We start from the raw sequence: 24,723 nt of genomic DNA, 5'->3' as shown, positions 1-24,723 counted from the left end.
ACGTGTCTCTCTGGCCCAAAAACCCGCTTTCACTTTCGCGCGGCATGCCAAGAAAGTCATCAAGACTCAGAGCTGACCTTTTGGTGTCACCTACATATTTCATGTAGGATCTTATTGGACTTGGCACGGGTTGGACTGCATGATGTCCTATCATAGCTGCAGCGATGTCGCTGCTGTGCTAGCAGACCGGTGTATGCTGCGCCTGCTTTGCTGGGTAATATATGCAAGAACAAGGATGTTTCTTTGCATTGTCATGTTGTGGCGACAAATTAGGGGCCGCCAGGTAAAAATGCTGCAGATCAAATTCGATACACAAGTCAGAAGGCATTTTTCCCGGTGAATAGTTCTGGCCTGGATTCTTCCGGGGGAAGGGGGCCGAGCTGTATCAAACTACCTTTGTGTCGAATGCTTCTTGTCATTTAACGGACAGAAACTTCCGCGCATCTCAATACTTTGTATGGCATTTATTTACTTGCGTTTTAGCTTGCAGGTTTGTGCTAAGATGGATGTCGCTACAGTCGCAGGTCTTGCCATTGGCGCAGCTTCCCTGCTGGCTGGCATCAAGGGTGCATTGGACGGCTTCGTCTTTCTGGGTGAAGTCTGGGCGAATAGAGCACCCACTGACAGCTTCTTGCCTATCAAATTCAAGATTGAACAGACCCGTTTCAAAAATTGGGTAGAAGTCAATGGGCTCAGTCAAGACAAGCATTGCACCAAGATGCTGAAGCAGCCGGCTGAGACTCGCCAGCTCGTGTTGAACATATTAATCGAGACAAGCAAAATAACTCAGGACCTTAGGAAAATGGAAGATGAATATGGAATCAAGATTGTGGAGCATGGCACTTACGAGCCAGCGCAAACTATCGCAGAAGCTATGAAACGAATGACACTCAAGCAAGCCGGCCATGACCAGTCGAACAAATCGTACAGAAAGGCGTTCAAGATCACGCTAGATAAGCCCAAATTCGAAAAATTGCTGAGCCATCTCAAATACTTCAACGACTGTCTTGAGCGTTTTCTTCCAGCAGACGAGATCCGGATGCTTCAGCAGGGCCTCCCCTGTGGATTAGTTCCAACCGCCAACGTTGAAACACTCCGAGAACTCTCGAGCTCCTCCCAACAGCTCCTCGCGCTTTGCGCTGCTGCCAAGTCAATCAAGCTCACAACTACTGTATCCACACCCGGAATTCCCATGATGAGGCCGGAGAACCTTTTGGCGCTGAAAATCATGGAGACGCTGCGGCCGGGCGGTCCTGCTATTCGTGCTTCGGCTTGTTTGGAGCACCATGGGAGCACCGAGGAGCTTGTGATTGATTACAAGCCATACAATCAGAGCCTGAACTCTGAACAGAGGATGGAGGTGCTGAGGAGACTCAAGGCCTTGTATCTCTTGTTTAATCATTTTTCCAAGAACGGCATGGTTGAGTTCCGCATCCTTCCTTGCATCGGCTTGCTTCAAAATCCGGAAAACACTATCAGATTCGACGGGTTCGTATTCCAGCACCCTCAGGCTGGTCTCCAGAGGGCCGAGTCCTTACACCAGTTGCTGTACGGAAAGCTCAGCGTGCCACTTGGTGACCGCTTCCAACTTGCTCAAAAGTTAGCCTCTGCCGTACTTCTGCTCCACTCGTCTAAATGGCTTCACAAGAATATACGGAGCCAAAACATCCTTTTCTTCCGCAGAAGGACTGCAGGTTACTCTACTACGGATCATATCACATCGCCTTACCTGGTCGGTTTCTCTTATGCCAGGCCCGATAACAGTGGCGAGGCCTCCATGGATCGACCTGATGACGGTGGGCCGGGTAACCTGGACCATTACCGTCACCCGAACTTCAACAGCGGATCTACTCGCAAAAACGATATCTACAGTCTAGGGATTATTTTATTCGAAATAGGCCACTGGAGGCCAGTGGAAAAGATCTGTGGGGATGACCTCAATGGTACGGGAAAGCATATTGGCGACGAGCATGACGTGCGCAGGCATTTGCTGGATGGCTGCCGCAAACCCCTGCCAAGCAAGATGGGAACCATTTACGCGGCTGTTGTCCGCCGCTGCCTCGACGGAGACTTTTCATCGAACAGTGAACAAGGTGGGGAGGAAGGTGATGACGATTTCATTCACGACTTTTGGTCTTCGGTAGTAAGGGAGCTGGAGAGATGCCACGCTTGACTAGATGCTGTTTAGAATGATCAAAAAATATAAATAGCAAGGCTTACTACGTACGGTGAGAAAGGGGCCGCACATCTCAATAACATTGTTTCGTTAATTTCTGATTTCCCCCGAAGCTCGTTGGATGTCTATGAAATGTATGAGAGTTAAATTTCATGACTTCTGGTTTGATCCAGACAGTTACTGCGCTTTTACTCTATATGCCCATCGACATCGCCAACATAACTGCGGTGCTCTATAAGCGCGACGCGGCAGTCGAAACTCTGGGTGAGGTTCAATTCCAAGACCACAATTTCCTCGCCCAACCGTCAGGCGAGTGCACTGCCAAATAGCACTGTGTCCATGTCCCTGGAGGTCTACGAAGGCCCAAAAAAGAAGGGGGAAAACAGAAAAGAAAAGAGAAAAAGAACTGGTGAAGGCTTAGCGAGTAGTCAGTTTTAAAAAACCAACTTTGCGGCCTACGCGTAGACTGAGTGGGCACAAGGCTGGTTAGCTGATAGAAACAGGTGCGCCCCGGCTCTGCTGTACGGCGACGAGCTGCCGCCGTTGATACGTCCGCGACCAGTGTGATTCTGCACGCGGGCTTAGCCTATCCGGCTCTATTAATTATCACCTACGGCTGTCCCGTGGGGTGAAGGGTGCTTCGGACCATGTGTTGATATGATCCCACGATTTTGAAACTAGAAAAGGAGTGAATAAGAGCATGTGTGCATTCTACAAATTGTGTTCCTTTGTACCTTACGTATTGCAGAAATTTCGCATTTCCAAAGGAAATATTTGATATTGGTCATTATAAAGGCAAGATGCTTTCTCAAGGTTTTTATATTTGAGGCAAAGCCGTTGTCTGCTCACCCTTTTCCAGAGTCACGTTCTCCAGACAGGCGAGGCTATAGCTGCTTTACCCCACCATCAAGTCCTCCACGCGACCGGAAATCCACCAGTGCTGGCACTGCTGGGCTCCTGTCCATTACAGCCCTTCTTCTCCTCTGCCGTCATGACAAACTCGACCTGCTTTGCAGAGAAAAACTGGTCAAAGTTGATACGACACCGACCCATAGACCTGCCGTCTAGCTTAAGATCCTCAACAAAAGCCCTCCCGCCGCTTGGGACTTTGCTGTTCGCTACGGTGGCGGCATCGTACCCCGTCACCGTGACGTGCACATCACCCAACAGCTCATTGTGGATCGTATAGCCCGGCACAAACGGCGACAGCACCAGCATCTCGGCGGAGCCCGGCACGGGGTAGAAGCCGAGCATGTACCAGACCACAAGGCTCGACATGGCTGCGTTGTCGTCGTTGCCCGGTGACCCTCCCCTCGTCAGGTTAAAGTTGTCGAGCACGATGCGCCGAGACTCCCTTACCGAGCTACCAGGCAGGCCGACGTGGTGGTACAGCGACGGCGTCTGGAAGCTCGGCTCGTTGCCCACTACGTTATACCCCTTTTGGAAGAAATGCTGCAGCCGGGCGTTGAAAGTCTCATTGCCGCCCAGCAGCTTGACCAAGCCGGCGCCATCATGCGGCGCGTAGAAGCTGTACTCCCACGACGAGCTCTCGTGCCCGCCGTAGACGTTGGTTGCCTGCAGGCTGCAAGGTCGCGTCGTGTTCTTGTCCAGGGGTGAGCAGTCGACCGGGTTTGACGGAGGGAACGTGCCGTTGGGGAACCGCCTCGCCACAAACCCCTTGTAACCGTCCGACTCGAGCTGCATGTTGTAGTTTGTTCCGTACTTGAGGCTGCGGTCCAGCAACGGCTGCCAAACGTCGGCGGGCTTCCCCAGTGCCTGCGCCGCCATGGCGGCCGTAAAATCGCCAAAGGAGTATTCCAGCCCGCGGCTGAACTCGCGCGTGTGCTGGCCAATAGCCGTACTCTCGAGAAAGCCGTAGGGGATGTAGCCGAGCTTGTTGTAGGCCTCGTTATTGCGGCCTTCGTAGTCCCAGTTCGGTGGCGTGGCGTTGATGTCGTGCTCCAGCGCCGCCCAGTAGTCGTCCATGTTGACGCCCAGCTCTGCCGCGTGCTTGGCGTACTTTACCATAAAGTCTGCGACGATGGGCACGCCATTGTTCCCACCCTGCACCCACCCCTTGACGTTGTTGGCGCGGCATTCCGGCAGCCATCCCTCGCGCCTGAAGCCGTCGACGTACGAGTCGGTGATCTGTGCCATCTCGCGCGGAGACGTCAGCGCCATTAGTGGGAACAACGTCCGGAACGTGTCCCAGCTGCAGTACAGGCCGTCGAAGTAGGGGTGGGGCGATTCCGTGTAAGGGGGCGGTGCGTCGCCCGTCGCGTTGTTGGGTGACAGGAACGTACGGTATAGGTTGGTGTAGAACAGCTGTCGGATGTAGTCCGGCGTGCTGTCCGTGAGCTCGATTCGCCGAAGTTTGGTCTCCCAGAGTGTGTTGCTATCAGCCACGACCTTGTCAAAGTCTTGCGGTGACGGGATTTGCTGCTCCATATTGTGGCAGGCCTTTTCCGCCGATACGAAGGACACACCCCGGCGCACAACGATGGTGCTGGTGGTGTTGCCAAAGCGCACGATGGCGGCGGCGTTTGTCGGTTGTGTTAGGGCCGGATTCCGTCGGCGCTCCGCCCACCTCCCAAAGTTCCACGAGTCCGTGTCGTTGCGTCGGGCGTCCCATCCTTCCGGGTTGGCGCCCCAAAACTCATGGTTTGTAAACTTGCCAGAGGCGGAAAGGTCGACGCACTGAAACGCCGTGTACCGAAACAAGCTGGGCCCAAAGCTGCTGAACCACGTGCCGTTCATGAGGATCCTCTGTGCTGGCCAGTCGGCGTGCATTTGTCCATAGTTGAACGAGTGCGTCCCGTCGGTGGTCCAGTCGAGAACCAGCGTCGGCTCGACCCCAGCCGGGAAGGTGTAGCGCTCCAGCGAAGCCCCCTGCGTGGAAGCCGCCTCCATCAAAACCCCATTTGTCAGAGGCGTGCTGAAGTAGCCCGGAAATCCCTGATCCTTGACGCCGTCACCGTCTCGCCGCAGCCCTCGGGCCGTCTCAATGGTCGGACAAGACTCAAACCCCCCGCAGACGACGGGCATGATGCTGAACTGGCCGTAGCTGCCGTCTGCGGCGCCGGTGCCGGAGTCGTGGAGCGGAGACATGCCCTTGACGATCTCCTTGGACTCGGACACGTACCCGGCCGGCGCATAGCCGTCAACGTTGATGGTCACCTTGGCCATGCCGAACGGGACCGACGCGCCCGCGAATACGTTGCCCGGGTCGTTGTTCTGCGCCGTGCCCGCAAACAGGTTGACCATCTTTGTTAGCGGTCCCGGCGATACCATGGCCGATGCAGTCGTGACGGCTATTGCCGACAGGGCCGCTTTCGTGTGGCCGTTGACCATGGCGTTGTTTTTTTTTCGTCTAGATGTTCTTTCTTTCCTGGTGTGCTGTATTGAACTGAACCTTTTTGCTCTCTTCCAGATCAGGGACTGCTATCAGAGCGGCAGAAAGGAAGAAAAAAGACAAAAAGGCGGTAAGATGAGACCAAGCCAAACAAAGGCTTCCTAGTGTCCCATCTTATAATCATGACGTCGGCGCACTGCGTGACAGCCAACTCTGCACATACTTCTTACTGCGCATGTCGGTAATGAAGGTTAATATGGGAGATGCACGCACTTGCTTGGTACGACGAATTAACAGCGCGCTTGAAATTTTCTTCAAGTTCCGCCGGTACCGTAACACAGCGTAGTTAGTATGCATTAGCTATCTGTCTGTCTGTTTACCCTTCACATCTTGCTCCCAGTCTCGCGAGGTTTCCCCGCATAGGTTAGGAGACCATCCCATAATATGCCGGTCTACCCCTGCGCGGCAAAAGCTTGTTTCCTGAACGTCGGAAAGACGAGCGAGGCGGACGACTTCAATTGGATTCTGGCAAGGTCTCATTTTACTAGTGCCAGAGAACTCAGGGGCAGCTCTCGGTGGACACGGGAGGAACGCTGTTTTTCTTTACATGGTCTTGCTCTGCATATCAGCATTCGTGATGCTTTTGTTTCCGCCATGGCTGCAGTCGCAAGTAGAGCACGTGAGAAATACTATTGCCTTGATGTTAACAAGAAGCCTATTATCTGTGCTCACCTTTTAGATCACCAGTTCTGGCAAAGATATAATTCTCATCCGTCTAGCTCAGACGACGGGCCAGACCACCGAAAAGGATAACAGCATCCTGACCGAAGCTATACCTTTCTTTTCGCTCTGAACTTATTGGCCTGGACCCTAGGGAGGACGCACACCTTTCTACCGACGTGATAGATGCAGCCATCCTACCACTTCCTCGCGCGGGAATAGCCGACGATGCCGAAGGAAGTCCCCGGCGATCAGTCTCCGATGGGTATATGGAGAGCCACGACGGAGATCCTGCCCGTTTCCCCCAATCCTATAATGATGGTCAAATCATGACAGTTGTTACTGTGTCGCGCGAAGATAAGAGCATACTCCTACTGCAGCTGAATGATGCAATTGCTTAACTCTTGGGAATCTTCCTGGGTAAAAATTACAAAATTGATCTAGAAACACCCTCCGAGTCCTTGGCAAATATTATATTTCTTTTATCACTAACCCATGAGCTGAGAGACTGACTAGCACGCAGCGAACAGCATGCCTATTTTTATGATTGCTAGCCTGTGGCAGCATTTCCTCTCCGCCAATCTATAATTCAAGGTTCGTCCTCGACAGGGATCCCGTCGCTGGCCGCCGCTCTTGCTTGGCAAAGAGGTAATTACTGTTGTTAAATTAGACTGCCAAAACTGTCCGGGCCAAACTGAGCGTGCTTGACTGCCTACCTTAATTAATCATCAGAAGTGGTAGGCTTTGCTGCAAAGTGCTATTTACGAGAGTACAGCGAAGTAACTCGAAAACCATAGTCCTTTCACGCCAGTGGCATAGATGAGAGTACCGAAAGGTACGTGGAAGACGAATTTTCCACATACCCACTGAGCCTGATTGGCAAATCGGCCTATGTGAAAAATGCTGGTTGCTAATAATAATCACCCCGTATACGGTAGAACAAATATGCGCTGATCCCAGATCTGCCTGCCTTATCATTTATCATGATGTACAAAAATAGGCACAATCTATAAACAACCAGGCCTGCCTTGCCCCCATTTCAATATGGGCGCCCTCAAAGCGAGGGTTACAAAAACATGGGCCAGATAGTGGCAATTGCGGACTGGCGCGCCAACCCATTAACAAAAATGGAACGTATTTTAGCTCTTTTCATGATAGCAGCCGTGATAATTTAATTATCGAAATAGAGGTAACACTTATCATAATTTATTTACTCATCGTAACTTTTATTTACTCTGTGAAAATTTCAATAGATTTCCGTATGATTATATATTCTTATGCAGCGTATAAACAATGGCATATTTCAAGCTTTTATATTTAAAATAATATATGATGGCTTTTCCCTTTTAAGCCCTGATTAATGATTACAGCTATTATTTATTAGAGGAATTAAAATTTATTTCACTTCTGTCATTGGGCAGCGCATTGTTCCATATTTGCACTATCCGGCCCACGGTTTTGTAACCCCCTTTTGGAGGGGCCCATGTCATACAGCCCCCAAGTACCTCTCCCTACCTATTTGGTATTTGGTATCCATTCTGTTCCTACTCACATCAACGGTCACTCCCTTCTTTTTTTCTGTTCTTTTTTCTTTTAGTTGAGCATTCGGTGCATTCATTCTTTTCTACCATCATCTGACTTGTTTTTATTTTTTTTTTCTTTTTTTCTTTCTTTTCGTTTTCTCGTTTTATTTGGTCATGTGCCAAAGTACTGCCATCTTACCACAATGCTTGGCTCTACTTTTGTTCTAGGACTTGTATTTTTCGTCGGCTGCGCGACTGCTGATAATGAACCTGAAAATATCATGTATCGAGTCGATAAACGTCCCCACGAAGAATTGGAAGCGTTGAACGGCTTTGTCCCTAAATCAGACAATGGAGCAAAAGAGTATTGGGAAGAACTCAAGGAAGATCCTTACCGTGACGGCAAGATGCACAACAACATTCGGGACGCAGTAAGTTATATCGGACTCAGAGTTCGGGACACGAGGGCGTTCGTCTACAAAATCGACGCAGATGGAAAGGAACCCTCGAGAAAGGGTATCAACTCGAAGGAATATGTCACACAGTTCGAGTACAAGAATATTATGGGATGGAACTGGATCAAATGGGGCGAGAAGACCGAATTTGTACCAAACACCAGTTATGAACCGTCCAAAAAGGTCGAATGTACTTGGAAGGACACTCGTCGGTCCAGGCCATTCCGTTCGGGTCACTAAACAGGACTGCTGGTTGCGATGCCGAACAGCCATTTGATCTAGCGTTGGAGTTTGGGAGATGCAATAATCATATTCCTGGGCCGTGGAGTGCCGCACTCGGAGGCCGGGGCTGTTTGGCACTACTACCTGGAAAGAAACACAGACTTGTTCAGCTCACGATTCAGAAGACTTTGTTTGTACAAGAGGCTATCATGTATTGTTCATCGATCAAAAGCAATTGCTAAAAATACCCGGTCGCGGGATTCGGTTATAAGACAACAGAGCTGGCTATATTTGGAGAGAAACACACAGCTTCTCACTTTTGTTAGTACTGCCAAGGCCACATGCCATAGACAGGCCCTCAAAAAGCATACCGAACAAAATAAAGCTTGGTCACGGCTTGCTGCAGTGCTGCGGTTAGAACCATAGTATCAATGAATAATGGCTATCCATTTTGTTCGAGCGAAAGCCAGTGGCATAGTAGATGGTGGGGGACGACCAAAGGGCTAAATGACTGATGGAGTTAGGACAAAAGAGAACGGAAGAAAGAGCAAAGTCGGCGACGCTCGTACACTAATACGATTCTTTAGTCATATGAAATGTAGGTATAGTATTTGCAAAGTTCCTGCAGGAGAATCTCTTTATTCATAGACCTGAGAGCGTCTTTGGATTTGTTTGCAGTAGAAAGCCAGGAGTTAAATCTCATGATGGCTTTTATTTTTATTTTTACTGCTTGCATGGCTTGCATTGAGAGCGTATTTAGTGGCTATCATATTGCGTTGTGATATATATGATGAAAGACCGAGGGCTGCTACTGTTTATCTGGTTTGGCTGCAACGAAACTCGCAAGAGGATGACGATGCATGTAAAGGTATCAACCGAGAATACTCAAAACAATAAATCTCAATGCAGAACTCAAGACCGGCAGACTGCAATCAAACACTTCTTGGTATCATTATAATTATGACCAAACAAGGAGATAAAGTGGGCGCAAACACTTGTCAATGAAACATTCAGCCTGCACCAGCAGCAATTTCCTCCTCCTCGTCTTCCCACTCCCCATCCTCTTCCGCCTTCTCGTTGACTAGGGTCTCGGCGTCACCTGCAATCCCTTCACTGTCAAACTCGTAATCATCGCTGTCATAGTCGACATCCATCTCATCCTCATCATCCTCATCACCCTCGGCATTGTCGCCCGACTTCTTGCTGTTCTTCTTCTGCTCCTCCTTTTCTTTCCGCTTGCGCTCAACGTTCTCTTTTTGTACCTTTTTCCTCGCTTCCTTCTCCCGTTGCTTCTGTTCCCACTTCTTCTCCATCTCCTTGATCTCCTCTTTGGACTTGTGAATGTATTCATGCCACATGACCTTGCCGGCACAGACACCCTCCTCGACCTTGAGGAGTCGTAACCTCATTCGCGGTCCAAGCTCCGCGAGCTTGACGGCACGCTTCTCGACGTTTTGCGGCTCGGCACCGGCCTGGCTCCCTTCATCGCCGTTCTCCGCCTCCCTCAGCGCCGCACGGGCTTTCGCATTGAGAACCTTACGCGACGTGGGCTCCAGGACCTCTACTTCGGCATCCGTCTCGGCCTCGCTCCCGCTGGTGCCGCCGTCCGTCATGTATCCAGAGCCATCCTCGCCACCGATCATGTAGTCGGCGATGTCCTGCAGCTTGTTGAGATTTGGCAGGCCGCCCTTTTTGCCTGTCTTGCCGCTCAACAGCTTCTCGGCTGCGTTGAGTCGCTTGAGTGGTTTAGAGATACCGGTTGGCTTGGTTGTGATGGCGTAGTGCCTAAAGTCGATTATGAAGCTGCCATCGTCCTCCTTGGATTGCTCACGGTTCATGAGCAGCACCCTGCGTATCGACTTGAGCGATGTCTTCTGGGGGTTGATGGGAGCGAAAAGAGACTGGAATACAGTGGTCGTCAGGGATTCGAGGTGCTTGGGCGTTTTGGACGAAGCTTCGGCTGAAGAGCTTGAAAAGTTGTTCATGACGAGCTGGATAGGTAGGCCAAGTTAGAACAAAACTGTGACAGTCAGAGGAGTGTTGTTGATGGTGCTTACCAGTGGGGATGTTACAAACTCCTTGCCCTGTCCTTTGGGCCGCCTCTGAGACTTTTGCACATCCTTTGTGAGCGAGTACTTCTCAACCCGAAAGTGCAGCGTCGGCCCACGAGGAGTGAGAGCCACCCTCAGGTTCACGTTGCCAGACTCTGACCGGGAGAACAACAGCAGATGCGTGACGCCAAGCGGTCCACACATGACCAAGTAATCCTTCAGCTTGTTGGCCCTCCTCTCCTTGAGTCGACTTGCGGTGCCGGGCTCCATGACGCGACGCACATCAGTGGCCAATTGGCTGACGCTGGAACCAACCTCGCCGGCGCCGATGCGGATGACCATGCTCTTGGGGTCGCGAATCGAGGCATTGCCGGTGTTGATAGGACCCTTTGCCTGATTGGGGTTCTTTGCACCAGCGTGCGTTCTTCGTTTTGCTCGACTGCGCGCCATCTTGAATGAATTCTGTTTTCTTTTTTTGGTCTGTACACTGAGACGACAATGTACAGTGAGGTATGGTTGCTGGACGGCGCCGAGCTTGAAGGCGGCGACGAAGGTCCTGCCGCAAGAAAAAAAAACTTTGGCGGGGCGGTAAACTGGGTGCAGGGATTAAGATAAGGCAAGATAAGAAATTTTACACACACCTGCCGAGAATTTATTGCAGACTTAATATTTTAGTCCAAAATGCGGAAGTGCTTCCCACTAAAGTTTCCAGCCATTCTCGCGTGTGATTCGTCCGACCCCAAGCTAGCGGCGCAAAAGCCATCGACCCCACACTTATTTTTTTTACTGCATCGCAAAACTTAGAAATTCTTCGAGACCGCCCGCACTGAGAGGCGCTCTCAAGCTCCGACAATCTCATCGCGAACATCCACCTTGCGCCGACAAAAATGTCTTCCGCAAAACGTGTCAAATTGTCTCACTCCAAGGCTCCGGGGCCTTTCCGGAAGCACAGCTCTGGAGATGGTGCCGCTTCGAAAAATATTACAAAAAAGATCACTCAAGCTCCAAAAACATCGGCGCCAATCAAGCAAAAGGCCCGCGATGCAGAAGAACTCGATGACGATGACGAGGACGACGAGGATGAGGAGGAGGATGATGACAGCAGCGATGAAGCTAGCGAGAACGATGATTCCACGCCCACAGTAGAGGATGCAACCAAAGACAAACAAACCGAGCTGCCGAGCAAGGAAGAGGCACCAACCAAGTCTTTTCGGGATCTTGTGAGTGGCTATCCCGACAGCTCTGCGGAACTTGTCCATCTCCATACCCAGTGCACGCGGGCAGCAGCTAACACACGATATTCAGGGCATTGTTGAACCACTTTGCGAGGCATGCGAGGCTCTCAAGTTCAAGAAGCCCACACCGATTCAAGAGCAGGCGATACCCCTGGCACTACAAGGCCGTGATGTAATTGGTATCGCTGAGACAGGTTCAGGAAAGACAGCGGCCTTTGCGCTGCCTATCCTTCAGTCTTTACTCGAAAAGCCGCAGCCGCTATTTGGTCTCGTCCTTGCTCCCACTCGAGAGCTTGCCGCCCAGATTGGCCAAACATTCGAGGCCCTGGGTGCCTCGATCTCGTTGCGATGCGCCGTCGTGGTCGGTGGACTGGACATGGTCTCTCAATCGATTGCACTGGGAAAGAAGCCTCACATTGTTGTCGCCACACCTGGACGTCTGCTAGATCATTTGGAAAAGACCAAAGGCTTCAGCTTGCGGTCTTTGAAGTTTCTGGTTATGGATGAGGCTGATAGGCTGCTTGACCTGGACTTTGGGCCAATCCTCGATAAAATCCTCAAGTTCCTCCCCAGGGAGCGCCGCACCTTTCTCTTCTCCGCTACCATGAGCTCCAAGGTCGAGAGCTTGCAGCGAGCCAGTCTGCGGGATCCGCTCAAGGTTAGCGTTAGCTCAAATCAGGAGAAAACGGTGTCTACCTTGATCCAGAACCCTCTCTTCATTCCCCATAAACACAAGGATGTCTACCTCATTTATCTCGCCAATGAGTTCGCCGGCAAAACAACCATTGTCTTCACAAGAACTGTCAACGAGGCTCAGCGTGTTTCCATTCTGCTGCGCACGCTCTCATTTGGCGCAATTCCTCTGCACGGCCAGCTCTCACAATCGATGCGTTTGGGTGCTTTGAACAAGTTCAAGGCTAGGTCACGCGACATATTAGTGGCAACCGATGTCGCTGCTCGTGGTCTGGATATTCCAGAGGTCGATCTTGTCATCAAGTAAGTTCTCTAATTTGGCCAGAGGATTTAAGCTTACGCTAACCACCCTTGTCACCTGTAGTTTCGATATGCCCCAAGACAGTATGACATATATTCACCGTGTGGGTCGTACCGCACGTGCTGGGCGGTCTGGTCGAGCCATTTCTATTATAACACAATATGACCTTGAACTGTGGCTGAGGATAGAAAAGGCAGCCCTAAACGGGCGCAAGTTGCCGCTTTACCAGCCTGACAAGGAAGAGGTCATGGTGTTTAAGGAGCGCGTGGAAGAGGCGCAGCGGCATGCACGGGAAGAGATGAAGACTCTGCACGAGGATAGAGGCAAGAAGGGAGCAGTCCTCAAAGGCCGTAAGCGTGGCTCTGCGACAAAGAGGCGGCACGACGACATGGACGCCGAGGAGGGCTAAGTTTTGTCTTGTTTTGGTGTCGGTGCACCGTTGTGTCGGGTGTAGAACGGTGAGATCATGCGCAATGTTTAAAATACCTTATCGTGTTAGTGTATTAGAATCGGTGGCACACGATCTTACCCATTGACTTGCCGCTCCAGCCTGAAACCTGGTCAGTTCAGCTTCAACAACGAGTGGGTTGTAATACGACTATTTGGCGAATCAAAGGATCCTTCAGGAAATTGTGCTTACCTTGCCCCCCTCTTTCGGTATCAATTCATGGGGCTGCGCATAGATGGCCTATGAAATGCTTCATTCGAACCAGGGGTGCTTTTATGCTTACTAGATTGGGAATTAGGCGGCCGAGGTAGCCCTCCAAGTTGAACTTTTTGCCAATCCTTCCCGCGTCTTTCCTTTCTTGGTCCTAGCACTTTATACCAACATTTTGTCCGCGCGGGACTTTGTGACTTTTTACCTTTGCTTTTTTTTTCGCGCAGGCCATACACCCAAGTGGCAAACATGGCAAACTATATAAATCCAACCAACGCAACAACAACACCAAGCAGCTACTATGGCTCGCGGGGCCAGGACCCGGCAGCCAACGCGCCAGAGGTAGTCCCGACTGACGTGCCGCCACATTCGCGCGGAGACAACCAACCGCAGATGATGGGGATGGACTGGCAGGGAAAGGGGAAGCCGGTGATGCAGACATACTACGACCCAAAGATCGGCACCTACCCGGAGAGCGTGCCGGTGACGACGCCGTCCTACCACGCCAAGGTCGCTACTCCTTCCCAGGGCGCACCGACGCCGCCCTACCGCAACGACGTCGACGACACTCCGCTGGAAGCAGTGGTGCCTGGGCAGTTCAGCCCCTACCCCGCGACGGGGATCTACAGCGACAAAGCCGGGGCGCATCCGGCAGGGACTGTCCAGGAGCTGAGGGGCTTTCGGCATCAGGGAGCCGGGGACGACGGTAGTCAGGTGCTGGAGAAGCCGGCAAAAAGGAGGAATAAAGTTTTGGGGGTGCCAGTCGCGGTTTTTTGGGCGCTTCTGGTGCTGATAGTCCTCGCTGCCGTGGGTTTGGGAGCTGGCCTCGGGGTGGGGCTTTCGCAACGCAACAACGGATCAGGCACATCCGTCGCGAATCCCGAAAGCCAGCAGACGGACTCGGCGCCGACGAAGACTACCAGCCAGACGCAGGGAGCACCAGGCTCGACTTCGACCGCGACGTCAACGACAACAACGACGCAACCCGCGGTCACAGCGGGCACGCGTGGGCTGGCAGCCAACAGCTGCAACTTTGACGGGTCGAAGGTGTACACGAGCGGGGCGGAAAAGTTTGAGGCGTTTTGCTCGGTGGATTGGCCCCAAGGTGTCGGGGCGGCGAGCGGCAGCGGCACCGTCAAGGACGTGGACAAGGCGCTCGTATACTCGTTCGAGGACTGCATGGGCGAGTGCGTCAAGTATAATGAGAAGCTACCGGACGTCAGGTGCGTGGCCGTGACGTACAATTCCAACCTGACGGATTTCTTCCCGACGTTTGGCGCAAACTGTTTCCTCAAGGATAAGAAGGGGCAGAATTATCCGGGGAAGGACACGTCGGCTTGTGCGGCGATGTTATAGCACGTGGGCAATTAGACTGATAGAGAATTTTTTTTTTTTTTTTTTTCTAACGCATTCAATCATGCTCCGTTATGTAGCAGCCGGTACCGGAATGGAACCGGGACTAGAGCCATGTTGGGTGCTCGGCTCGGCAGCTTCTTAGGCACGATCCGGAATGGGATTGGAGAGGACTAATGATGTTGCAAGAAGACCTAAGGTAGGTATCAGGGCAGGTCTCCAGCTGCTGGCTATCTTGCAACCATCATGCTTCATTCAAATCTAACCACATCTTTTTTTTTTCTGCAGTCCAGATAAGAATTGGAGTAATTTGTCCGGTTTCTTCGTTTTGCTTGAACAACCCGCAAAAGAAGGCACACCGGAGGAAAGCCGAACCAAGCATCAAGCCAGTAAGTATACCACGTTACGTAATGGGTCTCAGATGGGCGCCCGCATGTGGCTTTCTCTCCTCTGTCGCATCTCATGGTTACTTTTAATCTGGCTATCAATAATTTTATTCTGGCCAATCATTTAATCCGACGTTTTGATTCAATCACAAGATCAACCCCTTTTTCTTGTCCAATTTTGCGGCGAGACTTGGCGATAAAATTAATCACCACTCACTACCCTAAACTGCCTACCCACGCAAACCATGGGTCCTTACCCAAAAGAACACCCGCGAACCAACCCTTTCTGGTGAACCGCGGCTCGGTATCATGTGGTCGTGACCAACTTGAGGGAAGAAACGTTAACTTGAGTACCTGCGACTCGATCAACAGTAAACTGATGCACTGCCATTCATTCCCTCAGGCAGCGACACCTGCTGTATGTACCTTGGGGGCAACATGCAACAAGCAACAACCATTGCATTCCATTCCATTCATCACGTCACTTGCGGCGTCTTGCAACAAACTCTGCCATTCATGCACTCCAAAGTTCAAGCCACAAAAGAATTAATATATCTGCTGCAAATTCCATAGAGGCGAAGCCTGCGCCTGCTACTGCCTGAAAACGGCCATGCAGCTTGCAGTACTGTCACCAACGTGCATTTTCAAGCCGGGCTGTGCTATCCCACAACTGCATGCAGCTAGAGCTCTAGCGCTTGCCTTTTAGCCCCCCCAGTCACGCTCATCTGGACCCTTTACATGACCAAATCCCCAGAAAGTATGCATGCACAACGAACAAGGATACTAGGTCTAGTAGCTGATATGTAAGTGTATGCTCATCGAAGATATATGTTTTGCAACCAGATAAATCTAGCAACCTTTTGCTCGTGGCAATTTGTCGCGCCTGGCGCTGCAATGAAACCGCTGCATGGAAAATAAAAGCATACATTCCATACTCACCTGCTCCTGGATATAGACACAGACTACAATGGAAACAGTAACGTTGCAGTGGTCTTTTAGATAAGGCGGTGTCAAGCCCGTAGAGGGGGGTTGACCAAGGAAGGTTCTTTGTCACCTGCCATAGGCCAAAAAATACCGAATACTCTTTTCCCTCTCATATCTTTGGAGTATGTCAGCCTGCGGATATGGAAGCTCCCGTTCCATTTAACATCTGACAAAGACTTACTACAGTGATAATTTCAACAGAAAACCCCACAAATCCTACGACTTATCCCGGGTAGTACCTATACTACAAATAAGGGTAAGAGCCCATACCAAGACGCGGAGGCTTGGCAGTTCGGTACTTGGTGGTGCCGACCTTCTATCAACCGTCGGGGTTTAAACAACTCACAGACTGCCGTTAAATTTTTAGTCAAGACAATGGAGCCCCCTTTATTTCTTTTGCTGTTCATAATTTTTCAAGACATCCCGTTAGACAAGTTCCAGAAACTCTCCATGGTTGGTCAGATCCGCGTTCCCACTCGTGTTCTTTCGACACGTGGGGTAATTTGCGGTCTGGGGCAAAGAGGCCTACGCCGGCCAATGAGACATTTGGTTTGCACTATCTGCAAATTAGGCCCTACAAGGACAGGTTAAATTATAGTTCTAGATCTAGCAGGTGAAGGACTTTTTTTCGGTGAGATACCTTGTTCTTATGGAGCGGAAAGGGCCGCTTCTGCACCCTTATTTGTCTGTTGCTCAAGATTAACAATATACATACAGTCCTGGTTGGTTTATGGTTTGGATGGTGTGCACTGGCGGTTCCATCTCCTTCTTCTTTTTTTTATCTCCTTTTCCCCTCATGATACGATCCCGTTATGGTCGATCATTCCATATCTAGAAGTCTGCAAGTATATCAATGTTTATCTGGTCCTATTCCTCCTACATTTAGCCCTGCGACTTATCACACAAGACATCTCACGCCGTTGCCACGACTTTTTAAATCACTGCATTAGTGGAGTAGGTCTCTCGTGGGCATGTAGCACATGGCATATAGACGCTGTTAGAAAAAGTACATCCTATCTGCAGGTGATCACATCGGTGAGATCTGGTGCTATGCAGCAAAGGCCCGAGTCTGACCAAGCATTGTACATTTACCACCTTCCTGATATAGCCATACCTACCTATCAATATTGTGCTGGCATTTGTGGTGTGGTTATGTTATGAATGTAGTGGATGGTTGCGAGGAGAAAAGGTCCCAAGCTGCAAGGGACGGCCGGATTGTGATTCGATTCGATGAAAAGAGGAACACAACTAAAAAAAAAAAAAAACAAGGGTAGCCTTTTTGCTGCAAATTGATTGAGACCCCCCATCCGGTCACGGAGGTGCTTTGCTGGCCATCAATGGGTCCGGGCCACCGGTGCCTTTGGGGGGAGAGGTGATCACGCCCGGAGTGGAACGGGTCACAGATCTCGTGGGCGACGCGCCCCAACATGTTCATAGAGCTGGTGTCCTTGGCCGAACGCAACTCTCAGATACCCACCAACCCCTTTTTTTCAACTCGGAGCAAAGCCCTCGTGGACTGCGACCATGACATACTGGACACGTCTAATGAGCCACACCTAATCCTGCCACTAACGTTTCTTGCTGCCATTGTTCTCTTCGGGCCCTCCAGGCACACATTCAACATTCCAGTTACCCATACCCCTTTGCTTGGCGCCCACCGCTGAGTTATCTCCGCTTGCCTGCCCTTGCTTCGAGGATGAGATGGAGTTCAGGGGGGCCAAATAAAGTCCTACAACCCGTGAATACATCCGGAATTATTTACAATGGCAACGTTGCCACGAAAGGTCTCAGTATTTTATGCACCAATAACAGAAGGGAGGTGTGAGGGTTGTTCGGAAATTATCACATTGTTCGAGTTTCATCGAATCGAGACTAGACAGGTTGATCGGTGAGCCTTGATGTCTAGAGGACGCGCAAGAATGCCGAGACATAACCAAGTGTTAGTGTCCCTCTAATGTGAAGATCCACGAGTATAAGATCATGATATGGTGCTCCCAAAACTGGACGACAATGACGTTTCTTTCTTTACCAGGCCAACAGCAAGCTACTGTCCTTTTTGTTGCAGCTTCACCCTTCTTCCTTATGCCAGTTCAACTTTGCAATACTCAAACCGCCGTTGTACAATATATTCAACAATGATGCTTAGGCTTGCAGCCGCGGCGCTCGGGCTGCTGTCCCTCGTCGCCCCACCACTTGCCGGTGCTTCCCCCATCTCTGAGATTGCCAAGCGCCAGAGCGGGCTACAGAATGTAGCCTATTTTGTCAATTGGTGAGGCTCAAGATTCCAACATCAACGAAACCCAGCTCTATATGAAAGGTATGCTAACGGCAAGAATCATTACAGGGGCATTTATGGTCGTAACTTTCATGTCCAAAATGTTTCAGCTGACAAGGTTACTCATCTACTCTACGCTTTTGCCAATTTGAGGGACGATGGGACAGTGTAAGCCAAGTAGCAAGCTTTTATTCAGCCGCCCCCCGTCAAGACTACTACCTTGGCTATAAACCAAGCTTTCATATGGCTTGGCGCGTGCCCCCTTGAACCCACGAAAATCAAAAGATTCTACACGCAAACATGCATTGCATCATCGGCACTGACATTATCTCCACTCATGCACAGCGTCGGGGGTGACATCGAGGCGGACATCTCCAAGCACTACCCCACAGACTCTTGGAACGACGTCGGCAACAACGCATACGGGTGCGTCAAGCAGCTCTACAAGCTGAAAAAGGCCAACCGCCACGTCAAGGTGCTGCTGAGCATCGGCGGCTGGACATGGTCGACCAACTTCCCCTCGGCCGCCAGCACCGAGGCCAACCGGAACCGGTTCGCCAGCACCGCCGTCGGCCTGATGAAGGATTGGGGCTTCGACGGCATCGACATCGACTGGGAGTACCCGGCCGACGCGACCCAGGGCCAAAACATGGTGCTGCTCCTGCAGGCCGTCCGCAGCGCCCTCGACGCGTACGCCGCGCAGTACGCGCCCGGTTACCACTTCCTCCTGACCATCGCGTCGCCCGCCGGGCCGTCCCACTACCAACAGATGCAGCTCGGGCAGCTGGCGCAGGTGGTCGACAAGATGTACCTCATGGCGTACGACTACGCCGGCGCGTGGGACAGCACCAGCGGCCACCAGGCCAACCTCTTCCCGAGCGGGTCCAACCCGACCGCGACGCCCTTCTCGACCGACCGCGCCGTCACCGACTACATCGCCGCCGGCGTGCCGCCGTCCAAGATCGTGCTCGGCATGCCCATCTACGGCCGAACCTTTCAAAACACCGACGGGCCCGGCCGTCCTTATTCAGGCACGGGACCGGGCTCCTGGGAGAATGGGATCTGGGACTTCAAGGCCCTCCCGCGGCCGGGCGCGACGGAGCAGTACGATGCCGCGACGGGCGCGACCTGGAGCTACGATGCCACGCAGCGCGAGATGGTGACGTACGACACGCCCGACAACGTCCGGCGCAAGGTGGACTGGGTCAAGACGAAGGGTCTGGGCGGGAGCATGTTCTGGGAGCTGTCGGGGGACAGGACTGACGGGTCGAGCCTGGTGGGTACGAGCGCGAGCAGCCTCGGTGCCTTGGACACGAGCCAGAATCAGCTGAGCTACCCGGATAGCCAGTACTTGAACATCAGGCAAGGGCTGCCGGGGGAGTAAGTAGTTAAGCGCGCGTTGGTGCATGATGGGTTTGCTTTTAGGGGATGGGGCAAATGTGGGTAGGATGGGGTAGGAGGGAGGGTAGGTTGTGGGACTTTACTTTGGTTCTTTTCTCGTTTGGTTGATCTTGTCTCTTTTTTTTTTTTTTTTCTCTTTCTTTTCTTCCCCCTTTCTTTTCGCTAGGTTCCTGATTCATTTCTTGGAGGCTGGGATATCCTTGTTGCAATTTTTTTTTTCTCATGCGATGCCCTGGTATGGACGGGCTTTTGCATTTTCATTATACTTGTACATTTTCAGCGTACAATACCCTATAACTGCGAACAGTTATTTTGTCATCAAGCAGGGACGGGACACCTTAACGGGGGGCCAGACACAGATAGTACTTTATGCTACTACAGTAGTGTCGCTTATACAACTCTTACTCAATGGAGAAAGCAGCATTGATTTCTTGAAAATGACACATGACACTGACGTGGGCCATGGGCATGTTCGCTAGTCCTTGTCGGATCATGAGTGGATATGGTAGTAATTTTTTTTTGTCTTCCTAGCATGCGGAGAATGAAGCAATAATCTACGAAAGTACTTCACGTGTGGTTTGACTACTGCAAAGTGTTTTCGTCAAGTCTCCACATCGTTTGCTACGTCGTAACTGAAGCATCGAAGAAGACGGCCAGGTCCCCACTTACCGCCATGGCGCCATGACTTTTGTTTTTCTTTCTCTTATTTCTTTTGCCGCCTTTTTGTCTTGTTGATTCTCTTTCTTGTTGGTGCGTCTGAGATGCGTGTTTCGTGCGGAGAAGACTCGCTCAAGCTTTCCCCCGAACAGACTCTATCGCCTGACCCTAATGCAAGAAATGGTCTGTACTAATTTGAACCCAAAATGGTTTGACATATGCAGGATTGTTGGTTCATCTCATTTGCAGGCATGGATTTAATCAATTTATGTTGGATACCAAAGAGCTGCCTGTTGATCAAGAACTGCCGAGCAAAAATATTTTATTTTATGCCTAGAGGTAAGGTAGGTTTCAGTCACGGCGCTTTCCGCACGCCAAATTATTCATTCTTCTTTTCCCCATCTCCTAAAAAAACCAACCATTCGCTTCAAATTTTTGAAAAAGGCGGAGTGCGGGGATTCCTAGGCTTACGTTGCAACATTTCTGGATTTTTCCTGTCACTGTTACCACTTTTCCCCCGCTCCAACGTCCCCCCCATATTCCCCCATCCCCCACAGTTTCGTCAATTCCTCCATTCAAGCCACGCGATTCAACGGCCCAGACTGCCAGCTTCGGCTAGCAAACCCGTTCCGCACGAGTCGGCGGGTTAACAAGCCCACAAACAAGGCATGTCTCACGAGGGTCGACAATTCCCTGCCACCCCGGGAACCGACAAAGGACAATTTTAGGAACCCCAGATGAGAGGGAGGGATCTACTGCCGAGGCCTTTTCTTTTTCTCTCTTTTTTTTTGTCAATGGCAAGGTGAAAAAATTATGGTCAGGTGTGGAGCGGAGAAAATGTCGGGTGGAGATGGTTCTGTCTGAGGTTCTGGCTTGTTATAGAAGAGATGGTTCTTCCCTTGTTTAATCGCTGTCTCTGATCACTTCCTTTTACGACTCTTCTTACACGCCTGCTTTACTATACCATCTGGCTGCTTGCCTGCCTGCCTGCCTACCTTAGAAGCGGAAGACAACAGCGTCAAGATGGACAAGAAGGAAGATATGACCATCCACGACGACTTGGGCGAGAAGCCCGAGGTCGTCGGCAAGACTAAAGAGATGAACACCACCTCGGCCGCTCTGGCTGCTGCCATTGCTGCTGAACCTCCACAGCTGCTCTCTCCTGGTATGCTGAAACTGTATGCCATCATGTCGGTCGGCTACTTGGTCTCAACCATGAACGGTTTCGGTAAGTCTTGCTTCTTTTGGTTTTCTTTCCCTTGGAAGTTCAACCTCTGACAATTTGATACTTGTTCTACAGACGGTAGTTTGATGGGTGCCATCAACGACATGACGACCTATCAACAAACCTTTGGCCTCAGCTCCGCTGGCTCCTCAGCCGGCATTGTCTTTATCGTATACAACCTTGGTCAAATCGCTGCTTTCCCCTTCTGCCCTTTCCTCGGTACGTTGTGATACTCTCCCTACTAAACAACTATGGAACAGCTACTGACAAAAGAGTTCAGCTGACGGCTACGGACGCCGCTGGTGTATCTTTATCGGTTGTGTCATCGTCCTCGCTGGTACTGCTATCCAGGGTGCCTCGCACACTCAACCCATGTTCATCGGTGGTCGCTTCGTCCTCGGTCTTGGTGCCTCCATCGCGTCAGCCGCAGCCCCTGCCTACACCGTCGAGCTTGCTCACCCGGCGTACAGAGGTTTCATGGCCGGCATGTACAACAACTTTTGGTGGATCGGCAACATCCTGGCCGGATGGACCACGTACGGCACCAACCTGAACTTTGACAACGCTTGGGCCTGGCGTATCCCCACCATCCTTCAGTGCGCCCTGCCGTCCATCGTAATGGTCATGATCCTCTTCTTCCCCGAGTCGCCCCGTTGGTTGATCGCCCAGGACCGCACCGAGGAGGCCCTTGCCATTTTTGCCAAGTACCACGGCAACGGTAACCCCGACAGCCCGGTTGTGCAGCTTCAATACCGCGAGATTGTCGAGGAGAGGGAGGCTATGAGGGACGACAACTCCTGGTGGGACTTCCGCGAGCTGGTCAACACCCGCTCTGCTCGTTACCGTCTTTCCATGGTTGTCATGATGGCCTTCTTTGGACAGTGGTCTGGTATGTTGATTGTCGATTTTTGTCTATGAGGGGGTGGTTGCTCATTTAGGGTTGATAACTAACAAACTTTTCATCACATAGGTAACAATGTCGTTTCCTACTTCATGCCCGCCATGGTCAAGGAGGCCGGCATCACTGACGGCAACACTCGTCTGCTCCTCAACGCCATCAACCCTCTCTTTGGTCTCCTCGCCTCCATCTTTGGCGCATACATGCTCGACCGCGTCGGCCGTCGCTTCATGATGTTGGCTGGTCTCACCGGTGCTCTGTTCTTCTACATTCTGCTCACCGCCTTCACCGCCGAGGTCAAGAACAACGCGAGCCTGTCCTACGGCGTCATCGCCTCCATCTACCTCTTTGGCATCTTCTTCGCCGCCGGCTTCACACCGCTCCAGACCCTCTACTCCATGGAGTGCCTCACCAACAGGACGCGCGCCAAGGGTTCCGGAATCAACTTCCTGTTCCTCAACATTGCCATGATCGTCAACACGTACGGCATCGCCGTCGGAATGGAGGCTATCCAGTGGAAGCTGTACCTCGTCTACATTGGCTGGATCACCATCGAGATTGCCATCATCTACTTCTTCGCCGTCGAGACGGCAGGCAAGACGCTCGAGGAGCTCGGAGGCATCTTTGAGGCGCCCAACCCGCGCAAGGCGAGCACGCAAAAGACCAGGATCGAGGTCGACGAGGCCGGTAACATCCTCAGCATGTCGAGTGGTGATGGCAGGGTTCGGGATTCTGAAAGGGCGATTTGAAAGAGTGATGATTATGATGAGGTGTCTGTTTTTTGAGACGGGCCTATTCGGCGTTAAGGGAGGTGGTTTAATGGTTTTTTTTCTTTTTTGGGGAGAGTGGTTAGTCGTTTAATGTTTTTTATTCCCACTAACAATGACACGATTTATGCACAAAATACTTTTTCAATTGATCCCCAAGGTGCGTTAGTGACATGCAGGAAATCGTGGGGCATCCATGTGGGAGGGTACCGTTTTTTTCTCCCCCGGACTTAGGAAATAGTGTTTACCTCCGATGGTGCGACGCAGCGGTCGCGGGTTCGCCACATGAGATGAATTGAAGATGGAGGGATTATGTGCTCGACACGTAAGTATATAAACGAAAACTCTCGCCGTTTTGCCAAGACCAAACACTAGCTACCAAAACCACAGTCTAACCGAATTTGACAGTAAAACAATCTCTAGACAATCTTTAGAAGGAAAAAAAAAAAAAAACAATAAGGAACAACCAAAAGAAACACCCCTCACAAGTCGCACCACCTTATCAATAACCAATCATGGACGTGTTCCAAGAAACCCAGCAAGAATCCAGCAAGCGCATGTACACGGCGCGGGCCGAAGACTACGAGAACTCGTGGCACCCGGAGCTCAGCCGGCGCATGGTAGGATTTGCGCAGCTGAAGCCGGGCGAGCGCGTGCTGGTGCTGGCGTGCGGGACGGGGCTCGAGGTGTTCCCGGCTGCGGAAGCGGTCGGCCGCAGCGGCGAGGTGGTCGGCGTCGACATCACGGACGCCATGCTCGACCGCGCGAGGCGCAAGCAGCAGGCCCTCGGCGACGGCGGCAGACACATCCGGCTCCTGGCGGGCGACGTCACGAACCTCGACGAGGCGGTGCCGCAGCTCGCCGGGCGCAGGTTCGATGCCGTGCTCTGCTGCAGCGCGTTTGTCCTGCTTCAAAACCCGGACGCGGTCGTGGCCTCGTGGAGACGGCTGCTCGACCCCGAGAGCGGCAGGTTGGTGGTCGACATCACGCACGAGCAAAACCACCAGCCGTCGCTCATCTTTGCGCGGGCTGCGCTCCGGCTCGGCGCAGGCACGCGGTTTCCTTCCAACAGGGAGTGGGTCAAGAGCCGGGATTCGTTCAAGGACGTTTTGGAGGCCCAGGGGTACAAGGTCGAGAGGATCGAGCGCTTGGATAACATATCGGGTCGTGGGGAGAGTGAGCACGGCGTGGAGGTGGCGGATGAGCAATTCGATGGGTTCTCGGCCAAGTTGCCCAACCTAGGCCTTGCCGAGGTGGCAAAGGACAAGGAGTTGGTTGGGAGGCTCAAGGTGCTGTTTAAAGAGGAGTGGGAAAAGGCTGCGGCTGCTGGAGGCGGCAAGATTGTCGATCTCGATACTGTCTACGTCTATGTGGCTCGTACGGCCTGAAGT

At 51.7% G+C, this 24,723-nt stretch overlaps 10 protein-coding genes across 10 annotated transcripts; 8 read left to right on the top strand and 2 right to left on the bottom strand.

The window, feature by feature from the left end:
• Positions 1 to 502: 502 nt before the first annotated feature.
• PgNI_11589 (uncharacterized protein) lies at positions 503 to 2,173 on the top strand (the record flags this gene model as incomplete). The annotated part of the gene is made up of 1 exon (XM_031131555.1): positions 503 to 2,173. The coding sequence occupies one exon, from the start codon at positions 503 to 505 to the stop codon at positions 2,171 to 2,173; it is 1,671 nt and encodes a 556-aa protein (XP_030976463.1).
• A 909-nt stretch (positions 2,174 to 3,082) lies between these two features.
• Positions 3,083 to 5,527, bottom strand: PgNI_11588 (uncharacterized protein; the record flags this gene model as incomplete). Its single annotated transcript, XM_031131554.1, has 1 exon — positions 3,083 to 5,527. One exon carries the CDS (start codon positions 5,525 to 5,527, stop codon positions 3,083 to 3,085), a length of 2,445 nt encoding a protein of 814 aa, XP_030976462.1.
• Positions 5,528 to 8,052: 2,525 nt separating this feature from the next.
• PgNI_11587 (uncharacterized protein) lies at positions 8,053 to 8,466 on the top strand (the record flags this gene model as incomplete). Its single annotated transcript, XM_031131553.1, has 1 exon — positions 8,053 to 8,466. The coding sequence occupies one exon, from the start codon at positions 8,053 to 8,055 to the stop codon at positions 8,464 to 8,466; it is 414 nt and encodes a 137-aa protein (XP_030976461.1).
• Positions 8,467 to 9,206: 740 nt separating this feature from the next.
• On the bottom strand, positions 9,207 to 11,020 carry PgNI_11586 (uncharacterized protein). Its single transcript, XM_031131552.1, has 2 exons — positions 10,506 to 11,020; positions 9,207 to 10,439 (listed from the first exon to the last, which is right to left on the bottom strand). Exons 1-2 carry the CDS (start codon positions 10,947 to 10,949, stop codon positions 9,459 to 9,461), a joined length of 1,425 nt encoding a protein of 474 aa, XP_030976460.1. The 5' UTR covers positions 10,950 to 11,020; the 3' UTR covers positions 9,207 to 9,458.
• A 326-nt stretch (positions 11,021 to 11,346) lies between these two features.
• PgNI_11585 (uncharacterized protein) lies at positions 11,347 to 13,544 on the top strand. Its single transcript, XM_031131551.1, has 3 exons — positions 11,347 to 11,719; positions 11,805 to 12,730; positions 12,792 to 13,544. The coding sequence occupies exons 1-3, from the start codon at positions 11,387 to 11,389 to the stop codon at positions 13,135 to 13,137; spliced, it is 1,605 nt and encodes a 534-aa protein (XP_030976419.1). The 5' UTR covers positions 11,347 to 11,386; the 3' UTR covers positions 13,138 to 13,544.
• A 91-nt stretch (positions 13,545 to 13,635) lies between these two features.
• Positions 13,636 to 14,742, top strand: PgNI_11584 (uncharacterized protein; the record flags this gene model as incomplete). Its single annotated transcript, XM_031131550.1, has 1 exon — positions 13,636 to 14,742. One exon carries the CDS (start codon positions 13,636 to 13,638, stop codon positions 14,740 to 14,742), a length of 1,107 nt encoding a protein of 368 aa, XP_030976459.1.
• A 1,613-nt stretch (positions 14,743 to 16,355) lies between these two features.
• PgNI_11583 (uncharacterized protein) lies at positions 16,356 to 17,080 on the top strand (the record flags this gene model as incomplete). Its single annotated transcript, XM_031131549.1, has 2 exons — positions 16,356 to 16,740; positions 16,827 to 17,080. A coding segment is annotated over one exon (345 nt), but the record flags the coding sequence as incomplete, so codon positions are not given.
• A 1,164-nt stretch (positions 17,081 to 18,244) lies between these two features.
• On the top strand, positions 18,245 to 19,768 carry PgNI_11582 (uncharacterized protein; the record flags this gene model as incomplete). The annotated part of the gene is made up of 3 exons (XM_031131548.1): positions 18,245 to 18,378; positions 18,454 to 18,552; positions 18,730 to 19,768. 3 exons carry the CDS (start codon positions 18,245 to 18,247, stop codon positions 19,766 to 19,768), a joined length of 1,272 nt encoding a protein of 423 aa, XP_030976457.1.
• A 1,257-nt stretch (positions 19,769 to 21,025) lies between these two features.
• PgNI_11581 (uncharacterized protein) lies at positions 21,026 to 23,466 on the top strand. Its single transcript, XM_031131547.1, has 4 exons — positions 21,026 to 21,670; positions 21,743 to 21,886; positions 21,948 to 22,556; positions 22,638 to 23,466. Exons 1-4 carry the CDS (start codon positions 21,466 to 21,468, stop codon positions 23,312 to 23,314), a joined length of 1,635 nt encoding a protein of 544 aa, XP_030976456.1. The 5' UTR covers positions 21,026 to 21,465; the 3' UTR covers positions 23,315 to 23,466.
• Positions 23,467 to 23,847: 381 nt separating this feature from the next.
• On the top strand, positions 23,848 to 24,720 carry PgNI_11580 (uncharacterized protein; the record flags this gene model as incomplete). Its single annotated transcript, XM_031131546.1, has 1 exon — positions 23,848 to 24,720. One exon carries the CDS (start codon positions 23,848 to 23,850, stop codon positions 24,718 to 24,720), a length of 873 nt encoding a protein of 290 aa, XP_030976455.1.
• Positions 24,721 to 24,723: the final 3 nt, after the last annotated feature.

This window comes from Pyricularia grisea, assembly GCF_004355905.1.
Source record: "Pyricularia grisea strain NI907 chromosome V map unlocalized Pyricularia_grisea_NI907_Scaffold_10, whole genome shotgun sequence".
Lineage (NCBI taxonomy): Eukaryota > Fungi > Ascomycota > Sordariomycetes > Magnaporthales > Pyriculariaceae > Pyricularia > Pyricularia grisea.
This window is presented reverse-complemented; position numbering and strand designations above follow the sequence as displayed.

Coding starts and splice junctions, on each gene's coding strand:
- PgNI_11581 (XM_031131547.1), top strand. CDS start 21,466: ATGGACAAGAAGGAAGATATGACCATCCACGACGACTTGGGCGAGAAG. Junction 21,887..21,947: donor CCCCTTCTGCCCTTTCCTCG/GTACGTTGTGAT, acceptor AAAAGAGTTCAG/CTGACGGCTACGGACGCCGC. Junction 22,557..22,637: donor CTTCTTTGGACAGTGGTCTG/GTATGTTGATTG, acceptor TTCATCACATAG/GTAACAATGTCGTTTCCTAC.
- PgNI_11585 (XM_031131551.1), top strand. CDS start 11,387: ATGTCTTCCGCAAAACGTGTCAAATTGTCTCACTCCAAGGCTCCGGGG. Junction 11,720..11,804: donor CCAAGTCTTTTCGGGATCTT/GTGAGTGGCTAT, acceptor CACGATATTCAG/GGCATTGTTGAACCACTTTG. Junction 12,731..12,791: donor GAGGTCGATCTTGTCATCAA/GTAAGTTCTCTA, acceptor TGTCACCTGTAG/TTTCGATATGCCCCAAGACA.
- PgNI_11586 (XM_031131552.1), bottom strand. CDS start 10,949: ATGGCGCGCAGTCGAGCAAAACGAAGAACGCACGCTGGTGCAAAGAAC. Junction 10,440..10,505: donor AGTTTGTAACATCCCCACTG/GTAAGCACCATC, acceptor CTACCTATCCAG/CTCGTCATGAACAACTTTTC.